This window comes from Solanum pennellii, chromosome 1 (assembly GCF_001406875.1).
Source record: "Solanum pennellii chromosome 1, SPENNV200".
Classification (NCBI taxonomy): Eukaryota; Viridiplantae; Streptophyta; class Magnoliopsida; order Solanales; family Solanaceae; genus Solanum; species Solanum pennellii.
The window spans coordinates 103,640,193-103,652,604 of NC_028637.1; the positions used below are offsets into that span (position 1 = coordinate 103,640,193).

General features: G+C 34.2%; 2 protein-coding genes across 2 annotated transcripts; one reads left to right on the forward strand and one right to left on the reverse strand.

Moving 5' to 3' along the window:
- Window positions 1-3,379: 3,379 nt before the first annotated feature.
- LOC107006079 (pinin) lies at window positions 3,380-7,884 on the forward strand. Its single transcript, XM_015204730.2, has 10 exons — window positions 3,380-3,540; window positions 3,619-3,720; window positions 3,817-3,882; window positions 4,087-4,251; window positions 4,360-4,473; window positions 5,195-5,266; window positions 6,058-6,141; window positions 6,237-6,337; window positions 6,780-6,864; window positions 7,222-7,884. The coding sequence occupies exons 1-10, from the start codon at window positions 3,463-3,465 to the stop codon at window positions 7,588-7,590; spliced, it is 1,236 nt and encodes a 411-aa protein (XP_015060216.1). The 5' UTR covers window positions 3,380-3,462; the 3' UTR covers window positions 7,591-7,884.
- Window positions 7,885-8,149: 265 nt separating this feature from the next.
- LOC107006072 (kinetochore protein NDC80 homolog) lies at window positions 8,150-12,137 on the reverse strand. Its single transcript, XM_015204723.2, has 4 exons — window positions 10,987-12,137; window positions 9,533-9,779; window positions 8,724-8,870; window positions 8,150-8,584 (listed from the first exon to the last, which is right to left on the reverse strand). The coding sequence occupies exons 1-4, from the start codon at window positions 12,108-12,110 to the stop codon at window positions 8,369-8,371; spliced, it is 1,734 nt and encodes a 577-aa protein (XP_015060209.1). The 5' UTR covers window positions 12,111-12,137; the 3' UTR covers window positions 8,150-8,368.
- Window positions 12,138-12,412: the final 275 nt, after the last annotated feature.

A 12,412-nucleotide genomic window follows, 5' to 3' on the forward strand; every position in this document is an offset into this window, starting at 1 on the left:
GAATATGAAAAAAGAAAGAAAGAACTTATTTTACTTTATTTTAATTAAATTAATTTTATTTCATCTAATTTAACATAATTTAGTTCACGAACAAATAAATAATTTTAAATTTGTGCAAAAGAAGATATAACAAAAAGCCCAACACCGAACTATTGACTAGATGTTTGTGTAATTAGGGTCCCAATTGGCCCAACATATAACAGATGCTACCAAAAAAAAAATGAAAATCATACGCTAGTCTTTAAATTTTATAAATTTTTTAAATATTATACAAATCTTCTTCTTTAAATTATTGTATAATAAGAATTTTTTCTTTTAAATCTATAAGTGGTCCTTTTTTTGCTTATGCACCATTTTAATAAAACACTCAAATTTTAGAACTTTGAGTGTGAGTGTTATATTGTTAAAAAAAAATACACTATATTAAAGAAAGTCAAATCAAATTTTGTATAAATTACAAAAGAAATTAAATTTTGAGTGGGAGATCTATAAATTTGACTTTTTGAGATCTCAACGGAATACCAAAACATCTCACATTAATATAAGTAAAACTTACTAAAATAAAATATCTGTTTTTTTAATTATCTAATTCTAAAATTGGCAGCGCATAATAGTTATTCCTTAACAAAGCTTTATTAATATTAATAAAAAATGTGTAAATTACATAAATTCTATGGTTTTATTTTGAAAATATAATTTATCTGTAATGAGAATCTCATTACAATAATCCCTTAAAATTTAAAAAAACCGAATACAATAATTAAAGCTCGAATACATTAAATATTGTCTCGGATACATTAATATATAATCGGATACATTAAAAACTAGTTCAGATACATAATATGTAGCTCGTATACATCAAATACTGGCTCAAATACATTAATATGTTGCTCGGATACATTAAATACTAGAGTTGATATATAATATATAGCTCGAATTCATTAATATGCAGTTCGGATATATTAAAGAAATAAGGAATTTTGGAGATTATTAAAAGTAATAGAAAATAATGGAAATAAGTGAAAGAAAAGATATGTATTTCCGTATATTTGTACATAAATATGTAATATAAAGGCTATGAAAGAGCCTTTGTGAAATTTAACATGTACTAATACAATTTTCCATGTGTATAAACTTATTTTATTGTAATTAATATTTTAGAAACTTAATGAAGTTGATAATTACTAAAATAAATCAAATGATATACAAATAGAATCTTAAAATTAATTATTTCATTCTATATTTCCTCTCATTGATTTCTATTAAAAAGTTACATAATTTTGTCAAACAATTAGTTGGATTTGATTTTTGGTTCTTTTTCTTATATATAATTTACATTGTGCGTAAATAAATTTGAATCCCTAATAATTTCTGTTCACGATACAATGAAAAATATTACAAAATTAAATGATTTTTGCATGCCTATGATTTTTATTTGTCAAAATTTTTGTAAAATATCGCTCGCTTATATCGTTTTGTTCAATAACCTTTTTGTCAATGACTAAGCAACACGTTTTAACTTTCAGATTTTTTGTCTCATTGCTTTTGCTAATGTATTGTAACTTTATTACCCTTTACACCGATGTGTCATAGACAGATAAGGTTATATTATATGTTTCTATTTAGATTTTGTTAGTGTGAATGATATATATATTCTAGTTTCTGCATCTCATTTACAATAGTTTAAAATTATATTTATAATTTTTTCCTTTTAAATTTATTGTCTCCTCCTTAGTCCTTCTAACCCTCAGTCTTCGACCATACCACCCCCGAAACCCCACTCCCCACCCCTATCCACTTTCGTAACATCTTATTAGATAACATATAAATGTTTTTTAAATAATATTTTCATTTATATAACAAACACTAAAAAATAAGTAAGAGATTCACCTTTTTACTAAACAATCATTTTCATGGAAAATATTTCTTTATATCAAACACGCCCTTAGCGGTTGTTTAGTAGTTGGACGACAAGATCCAAGTTGTTCATGTATTATTTTTCATAACTTATACTACATTCGGCCATTTTAATTGTTATACTTTCCTTTTTATAGTCAAAGGATAATGATTTTGACTAGCCTTTTATTATACATATTTTCATCATATTTTGTAAAATCTTATTCGTCCGTCCAATCTGTAAATATTATGTTTTGTATTCAGTTTGACTATAGCCTTTAATCTTATTAATTTAACATGATTAACGTTGATATTTCAATAAAAATATATTGTACTCATGGAATTTTACTGTCTTTTCGAAAATTTATATTCATTTAACATTTTTAAAATTTGACTTATCACACAGGTAAGTGAATATATTTCATCTCTTTTCCAAGCACCTTATAATTGTAAAAAATTAAAAAATCGAAAGAATCGACTAAAGACTATTCAAAAAACCCAACTTTGGGCCCTTTTGGTCATAGATTTTTCAAATAATATTTGGAAAAAAACTTAGCAAATAGTGTTTGTCTATACACTTTGCCATTATTTGGCAAATATCCCAAATCCCAAATACTAGTTTTTTCTAGTTTTTGGGTCAAATATCATTATTTGGGATCTTTTAAAAATTGAAAGTTTACCCCAAACTTTTATCTTTTACAAAAACACCCTCTATAGTTGTTGTTACATAATTTTTTACATTAATTCCAAAGTAGTGATGAAATATTCGGTGAATGTGAAATGATAATATGATTATTGATGAAAATGATGAATAATTAGCTCACCATAACAAAGACATGCGTTTTTTCTATTTCACGATGTTTGAAATGATGTTTGTTGCACTCACTCAAAATTACCATATTGTTCTAGTGTCATGAACACTATTTGTTATTGTTATAACAAAGATCCAATTGACTTATAATATAAACTTATGGTTAATTTTGGTATTTTTAAAACTTATGAGTATAAATCATATTTTTCTAAAAAAGTGAAATATATTTCTCAAATACTATGGTCAAACACATGATGAAATTTCACCCAAATAATATTTGCCAAAAATATTCAAAAATATATGACCGAACGCTAGCTTTATTTGGTTTGAATTGATTTTTAATTTAATAAACTGACATAATTGGTTTAGATTTTCTTTAATGATAAAGCAAATCAAACCGACTTATGTATACCGTTAGATGAAATAACTAATTCTTGTTAAACTAATACACGAATAAAATAATACATAAAACTAATTCATCTAAAATTAATACCTGAGTAAAATAATACATAAAAATTTACTCATAATTTATTTCTACATTATCAATATGTGTGTAACTCTAACTAGCTACCAAATCATAATTATTATTTAATGTGATTTTTTTGGATGAAAATTAAAAATCTAACAAAACCGAACCGGGTTCACGTGTTATTTAGTTGCACTGCTATACCGGCTCGACCATTCGCTGGTCCGAGTTTTTAAAGGTTTTTTAATAGAGAGAGAGAGACAGCGAAGAAAACTCAAAGCCCTAAAAGATGGCGAGCGGCGTAGTGGAGAAGACGGAGGAAGAGCTCCGCAAAGAGCTCTTTGAACTCAATAGGCAACAACGCGAGGTTCGTTTTATATCTTTCATTATGCCATACAATTTTCTAGGTTTTGTTTTTGTAACTTTTATACTATTGGTTAACTAGATTACTGAGCGGCTTAAGGATCCAAGAGGTCTTCGACGCGGTGGCGGAGGTCCACGGAGTTTTGTTGCCAATGGTGGCCGCCAACGCGGCGTTGTTAGACCTGTAAGTTCTCTTTGTATGTTTTTGAGATGAAGCTTCTTGTAACTTTCGTCCTTTTTTGGTTATTGAGTTCGGTGTTTTGGTTAATTGGCTATTTAGGCCGAGAGGAATGATGCAGAGGATCAGCCAGCACCTAAAAGGCGTATGTCTTCTACTGTTGTGAAGGTGAACACTGAAAATTCAATAATCCTCACCTCAGAAATTCGTATGTTTAGAACTAGAACTACTAATTTACTTAAAGAAACAAGTTATATGGAAAATTCATAGCCAAATCATTGTAAGGCTATTTTTTCTTGTTGTTGTCGTCATTCGTTGTCATTCCAAATAGAGTAAAAATCTTATTAATTGTATATTGGTTTATGGATTCAGATTGAAGAGGGGGAGATTGCTGAGGATGTATCCGGAGCTCCAAGGGATGCAAATAAGGAAGAGTCAATTGTGGAGGCAATCCCAAGGGTGGCACCTGCCAACCAGAATGAAAGGAAGCCATCCAATTGGCTACGAAGAGATGGCTTTCAAAGGCCATCCAAAATGGTAAATATGGATGGAACACTTTTCGGGTGCCACACTTTTCGTAAAGATAATGGTATGTTTCTGCACCTTAGAGATACTGATATTCATTTCTTTGAATAATTTGTGTAGGATTTTGATATACCTCCACCAGAGCCTGTGCCAAGAGTGTTGCCCAAAAACGAGGATCCTAAATTGGTTAGTAGGAATAAGAGAATGTTGGGGCAGCTGCTGGGGACCTTGGAGGTGAGTATAGAGTAATTTTTCATGGTTTTGATTTATGTACTTTGAACCTACCAGCTGCCTCATAGGTGCCAATCTGGTTTCTGTAATAGTTGAACTACTATAAAATTCCATCTCCTGGGGATATGCTTGTGCTTAATTTCTTAAGTTGAAGAAGTTATCGAAATAATTTTGTTAAGGCAACATCAGAATAGTGCTCAATCACCTAAACCAGAAAAGCGGTATTGAATTTCTTTTTTCAGGAAAGTCGTTAATAATTGCATATCCAAAAAAAGTGTTTCTTGCAGCACATACAAATGAATCTATTTCCGTCACTGAAAAAAGGTTGAATTGTCAGTTAAAGACTAACGAGGGACTTGATTTTTAAACTCTGATACTATAAAGAAGAAAAACTATTGAAAGAGAATTATAAATTTGATGTCCAAATAAGGGGTTCAAGTGCTTTCAAGGGATTGGTAAAACATCTTGATGACTTTATTTTTGTTTAATGTTGTTCCTCTTATATATCTAGGGTCCTCTAGGGGAAATTTTTTGGAGTTAGCCAGGAAACTGTTTTTAAGCATCTTGTCGTTCTACATTTATCAATTTGATAATATTTCCTTGAAAGATAATTCTTAATTTAGAACCCTCAGTGATTCAATTGTACAATCGTTAGTTTCCGTTTGGCACGGCAACACTTAGCTCACCTACCTTTGCTCCAATTATATGTGTGGAATGTTTACAGAAATTCCGGAAAGAAGACATGCAGCTTTCAGGGACAGAGGCTTACATGCGGAGGTCAGATTCTTTGAAAAGGGTAAGTACTCAGATCTGACATTGTTGTATTAACTCTGGTTGAATGTTTTTATTGCTAACATATAACTTCATTGGAGAATGTGCTTTTTATTTTTATTTTTATTTCTATTTTACTTCAGTACACTTCTATTTTTAATTTGTATAATATTGACTTAAGATGAGCATTTGTAGTAGTCACTGAGGATTTATACAACTGACCTAACTTGAGTGTAGTAGAGTATTTGCAACTTTATTGGAGGATAAAAATTATCGGGTGAGAAAATTATATTAGTTTGAGTGTGTGGTCTAATGATTTGGTTGCAGCTTGAGTTAATATTTGAATTTTGTACTTTAGTCGGGAGAATTTGAGTTTACAGAGGAATTTACTGGGATTAACCTACAAATGAAATTGGTTCTCACTTTTGTAGTTGTTGAACTTTATAATTCTAGGATTATCCTAATGAATTTGCTTTTTTAGTTTTTTTTATATTGGAATATTTTCATTTTTATGAATCCCCAAGAATCTTGAGACATCTATACATGTGGGATTTCACCGGGTATGTTGTTGATACCATACCTGTTGAAAGCATGTCTTTAATAGGTGGATGGGGTTTCTGGTGTATCGTATGCTTTCTTACAGTCCACACCAGCAATTCTACGAGTGCATTTTTTCTCATACAATTTACACCAACTATTTTCCCATCCCTTCCTCCCCCCTCAAAAAGTTAGAAAGACCTCAAGAAAGAAACATTTGTTCTAATGATCATAAAACTGAAGCCTAGAGAAGTACTTTTGACATCAAAATAATGCCAGGCTGAGCAAAGGGCGCGCGAAGAAAGTGAGAAGTTAAGACAACAAGAGCGGGAGCAGCTTGATGAAAAGCTGAAAAGAGATCTGGTGTGTTTCAGTTTAACATTTTTCAGCAATTCTTGCAATGAACTTCTGTGATAAATCCTCATAAGTGATTTCCCAACTCTTGTCTCCGTGTTAAGACTCTTCGAGCACGTCTTGCTGCTAAAGCTGAGGAGAAGAGGCTGGAATTGCTGTTTCTCCGGTGGAGTGAGCACCACAAAAAACTAGCCAATTTTATAAGGTATTTGCGTTAGCTACATCAGATATTAATTCCCGATGCAACCAGCAATGGAAGCTTGTTCTACATGACCTGCCTGTATGAAATGTATTCCATTTTTATTCAATACCCTCGAGTTTTTGAGATCATTACAAGTTCATTCGAAATGTTTCGGGAGCAGCCTCTTTTATTCTGCTGTCTGCATCTGCACTATTCTAGATCTGTCTGCAGTGAACTTATCGTGTTAATTCTAGGAGTTCTATTTTGCAGGTTATTTCTTATTTCGGTCCAAATGTCCATATTCCAATTTTATTGACGCGAAGATAAGTTTCTGTTCATGTACAGAATGTTGAAGCTGTTAAATGACTGCAAAATCCCTCTTTGCAGCAGTGTAGGCTGATCAGTTATCTATTCTGGTAACAGTTCATAATTTCTCTTCATATTTTTTGGCTGTGTTAATTTCCAGGACCAAAGCCGAGCCCCCGATCTTTTATTCTTTTGCCAAACCATTGGAAGAAGATTCAACCTTACTTGAGCAGAGAAAAGATCAGGTAACTATCAAGCTGCACACATTTGATTGCGTTATATACGAATGAAATATACTTCCAAATGGATAGAAAATTGAAAATCCACAATGCATGAGTTGTGAACAGAAATTATTTGTTTAGGTGGCAGAAAATTATGTTTATTTAACCCTGTAGCCTTGGTAGTGTGAGTTTCTATGGGAATGCATTTGTGTTTGTGGATAGGGGAGGGGGGAGTACTGAATGCAGTGGTGTGAATTCTATAGTTGACAGAGCATGTGAGACTAGAGTGTTAGAAAACACATCAAAGAGCCTCAGTACTTATTGATTATGTGGACATGTGTTATGCTGACAGATCACTTAACTTTTATTTTTCCTTATCAGATATTCGAGGAATGGAAAGCTGCAAGGAGAGAGGAATTGTCGCAATACCAGAAAAAAATTGCTGAACAGAATATTGCAAAAGCTGAGGAGGAATGGAAAAATATTTTAGAAAGGAGAGCCAACAAAAATGTTGCAAACCTTCAAGAGACGATGGACAAAGAGCTAGAGACTCATAGGCTTGAGCGTGGACCCAAGATTCGAAAGATTCCTGGTGTCAGCAACAATGAAGATGAGGATGTTGAGGATATCAATGTTGTGGAGGATGATATGATGGATGATGTGCTAGAAGTGGATGAGAATAACCAGAGGAGTGATGAAAATGTGAAAGTTGAAGCAGGCAATGGTGGTCCACGGATTGATGAGCAGTAGATATGGATCTTTCATCTCCTTAAAAGGTTTAGTCAGGAAATGGGCTTTTATAAGAAATGGTGTTTTGTGTTTGGCTGGCTTTTGTGTCAGCTGTATGTCATGCTGAGCTCGGTTATGAGGATTACTTTTATTTATGTTAAACCTTCCGATTTTGTTGTATCAGCTGAGTGTCTTATTCGTAGTATTTATCAGTAAGAAAAAGAACGTTACTTCTCTCAAGCACACACCTATATTTGAATGTTTTATTTGTATTCGTGTGAAGATTAATTGGCCAAGGTTGAGATTCAGTATGAAGATACACTACTTATCAACCTGCTAAGTTTCTGAATGGACATAATTATGAAAATCTATAGCTGCAGTTCTCTCAGATTGAACTATATGCATAAAAGAATTGCTTCAGTCAGGGTTGCCACAACGTACTTTTAATGACATCATTATTCATGGAAAGTTTATGACATGCAATGAATTTAATGCTACATGTTCTGTGGTGCTGTCAGTTAAGTTTCTTGTGGTTTCATATCTGAGTCTGGATTTTGTGCTACTATACAAGTGGGGAAAATAACAAATGTCAACTTCGTGATTAGCATGATCAAACGAGAACTTAATGATTAAAATTAAAGCCATTGATGAAGGATGAGATCTTCACAGCAACGGTCTAATCTATTGTTTAGACCATACCATGGAATACACACTTGTAGACCTTTGTAAGGGATGGTACCAACATAACCATATTTTAAGGAAAAACGAAGAAACATAATGTACTTAAGATCAGGAGGAATCAGTGGTTTGCGTCAGAGACAGGCAAACCAGCTTTATGCAGATCTGCTATAGTCCCGGCAGCTTCTGCGAGATCATTCTTCATCATGCCAACTTTTGATGTAATATACTCTTTATATTTTGAAACTGAATCAACAACAGCAAAGAGTTCACGGGCACACAGCTGCACTTCTTCCTCAGTTTGTGCGATTGTTTCCTGTAATTTGGCCTTGGACGCCTTTGAAAGTGAAAAAGATGCTAATTAAAATGAAGATTATACATCTAAGACGAGAAACCACACAAGTCAACATTTGTCGGAAGACATTTAGAAGCCATGCATTACAGTATAAATCTAGTCTAAATTGCAAATGCCTTACCTTCAGGAAGTCCGCCGCCTCTCTTTCAACCTGATCCAACTTCTGCGTTTCTGCTTCAACTTCCTCAACTATCCTTCCGGCTTCTATTGCACAGCTAGATGTGAAGTCCAGCCTTTCCTTCTTTACCAAGTCCAACTGAGCCTCCAACTATCATTGATCATAAAAGGAAACAAATAGCCATATTAGGCTGAAGGCACCGTTATACATCCCCAAAGGACTAATAGAAGATATATTTTAAGCTGATAGACCTTATGCCACTAGAATTTGTGAATAATGGTAACATCGCCTTATCTAATTTTCAAATTCAATGCTGAAAGGCCAAAACATTTAAGCAGTGACACGTATGCAGCGGATGCACGCAAGAAGAAAAAGAAACACAAATATACCATGGCTAAAGAGAAGCTGTTCAGTGGCGCTAATATAAATGATCAACTACTAATTCACTTCATAAAAAGAAAAGAGACTCAAAACTCAGCTCATTGAGGCATGAAAAATCATTACATTCTAAATTTTGGATTATAAACAATTTTACTAGTATCAATTACTACCCAAAACATTCTTTTGTACATATTTTAAAACAGAAAAGTGGGAATTTGTTTTATGCATTTTTGATATCCAAATATTGCAGGTACCTCTGACTCTGAGAGCATCTAGAAGATAGAATGCCACTTATTATGTCATTAGATTCACTTCCGATAAAATGTTATATATTATACAAAATTAAATATTGTGTGTGTGTGTGAGAGAGAGAGAGAGAGAGAGGACCAGTGTCCAATTCTATAGTGGGAAAGGATGCTGGCTAAACTTACATCATCAATGTGAGCCTGAAGAGTAGCCAGACGATTCCTCTTTGACTCTAATTTCATAGCCTTCTCAGATGACTGTTGCTGGAGATATATCAACTCTTCCATTTTCCCCATGGAACTCTTTTTCATCTCATCTTCAAAGGATGCAAGAGTGGGCTTTAACGTTTTTTTGTAATTTATACCTAATACCTCTGCTGGTGAGGACCCTTGGGGATTCAATTGATACTGAAATTCATTTCCAAGCTTTAACCTGAAATTTCAAATGAGGCTGTTTGTTGTCAGAGTAATTAAGGAAATGATGACGAGCAACAAGTAGAAGGAAAGTTCCACCGCAAACCACAGAGAATATACAAAACTATACTTGCTCCATCTCACTTTGACTGATCTAGTTTCAAACTTACAATCTTAACCCCTCCCAAGTTATGATCTAAATCATCAAATTGTAAAAAATTTGCTCCAACAGTTCAATCTGATAAGCTATGGAAAAGAAAAGAACTTTTCAAGCAGCAACAAGAATGCACAGAAATCTGAGAAATGATTATCGCATAGAGGCACTCCCACAAAATCTTTTTTACTGAGTGGCATTGGGTGTTTTGGTCCATGCTTTGGCCAAATTCAAAAAGTGTATCATAAATTGCCGCATAATCCAACAATAAAAATATGAATATAGAATAAAAAACATTCTTCATGAAGGACCGTCGTATAGCTGGAAATACAGAACTCAATTCCAACATAGCACCTCCAGTCAGGCAAGATACATCTAATTCATGCAGAGACTACAACAGTGAAGGATCAATTGTTCCTTAAGAAATAATAGTGTATTGACTGAGATAGAATTAAAAGACGGAGGCATGCTGCAGCCTTAGTTTCTAATCGGAGTGATTGGAAAAACTAAATTCGAGAATCTACAAGTAAAAGGTATGATGAGAATCTTAGCATTATTGCCTCGTGACTAGCATAGTGTTCCTCATTCATATCTCAAGTCAAAGTTTAGTGAAGCAGCACTACAACAATGGGCTAAATATCTGCCGAGAAAGAAAGGCATGTTTTAGGAAGTTAGTGAATCAATTAAACTCTGAGAAGCACAGATAGGAAGTCAGTTTTCATATAACTTCCAGCAAATTGCATTCCCATTAATCTGTCACCTAAATTATCTGCCGAGAACCCATTGTAGAAGCAATCTAACAGTATCATGTTGTAACGACCACTTCTACTTAAGTGAATGTTGATAGAAACAATCAATTGAGGGAAAACAATAGAATGTCCTTCCAATCTTATCTTAGTCGTCATATTATTATAGCTTTAGTCCAACTAAAATAGCACAGCAATGCAATATATCCATGTTCATAGAACAACAAACACTTATATTACGAAAAATATTGAATCTCATGCTGTTAAATGGGAAGTAAGATACTCTTATTTCAAACAACATAAATAACAGGAGAGGGAATGACAACCTCCTGATAGATTGGTTGCACTCGATCATTAGCTCCTCAAGCTTCTTGTACATGTTCCCAATTGCAGAGTCGAGGTCCCAAGCCTTCTCCTCCCATTCAATCCTCTGGTTCTCAATATCCCCAATATCCCTTTCCAAAGCATGCAACTCCCTCTTCATCCTATCTGCATCCCTGGAATTAATCCCTTGTTCCTCCACCCTCTTCTTCAACTCCTCATTCTCTGCACAAATGCTCTCTTTCTCTGTAACCTTAGTCTCTAACCCTTTTTCTTTCTCTTCCACCATCTTATCCATTTTCACTATATGCCCTTCTAACTGTTCAATGATAGCCTGAAACTTCTTTACATCTTCCTCCAACGCACTCTTCTCCTTCTCCAACGTCTCTCTTTCCGATGGTCCTGTCTTCATTTCTTCCAACTTTTCCTCTTGAGCCTTCACATTCTCCTCCAAGACATTCACATTCTCAACCAACCGCTCCTTATGTTGTTCCAACTCTTGCATAAATTGACGATCCAATTCATCTACTTGATCATCTTTCCCCCTAAAGTAATGCAAATAACTCTCTATAGTATAGCTCAATTCCTTATTATCCGGAGCTAGTGGTTGAGCCGAACTCAACCGGTAATCATCAAATTTACATAGCTGAACAAGCCAGTGAATTGCTGCAAGTAGACTAGGCCAGGAATGAGGCGTCCCAGGGGCGCGTAATGCAGATTTGTTCAATTTCACGGGGCAATTTAGGGATTTCAGAAGGTTTTGGAGATTATCTTCGAGTTTATGCGACTCTGCTAAGGAAAATCCGAAACGAGAGAGAATGAATTTTAGGGTTTCGGTGATATCTTTTGCAGAAGGGAGAGGATGTTTGAGAGTAAAAGGGAGAGAGTGGGAGGAAAGGTAAGCATTGATTGTACGCAGAGCAGAGAGTTGATAGGAGCGGTCAGAGATGGGGATAGCGGAGGACCGAGCGTTTACACCGGCAGATGAAGGCCGGCTACTGGCGAAGCTTGCGTCGGAATCACGCCCGCCGGTGGAGATAAATTGCCTTGGGTCGTTTATCGGAGTCGGAGGTGGATGACGGCGATCCGGCACTGCAGAATTGGTACGACGGCGTCCGGCGCCTCTCATTGTTGAGTAAACTGCTGCTTGATCTCGGTGGCTAGTGAAAGGTATTTGTGTTTCTGCTTTGAAATTGGAAAATGAGTAATGGCGGCATTTCAATTAGAATTTCGGTTTTAATTGTTTTTAATTATGCTGTTTATAAATTTGGCCAAATACATAAGTATCTTGTTGGATTTTTTTTTGTTATGTAATGATACACGATATGTTTCACAACTCATTAGTTCAATCGATAGTGAAAATATTTGAGAATAATTGTATTTTACTTAAGTTATTTAAATATATTAGAAAATAAATGAGATTAACACGGT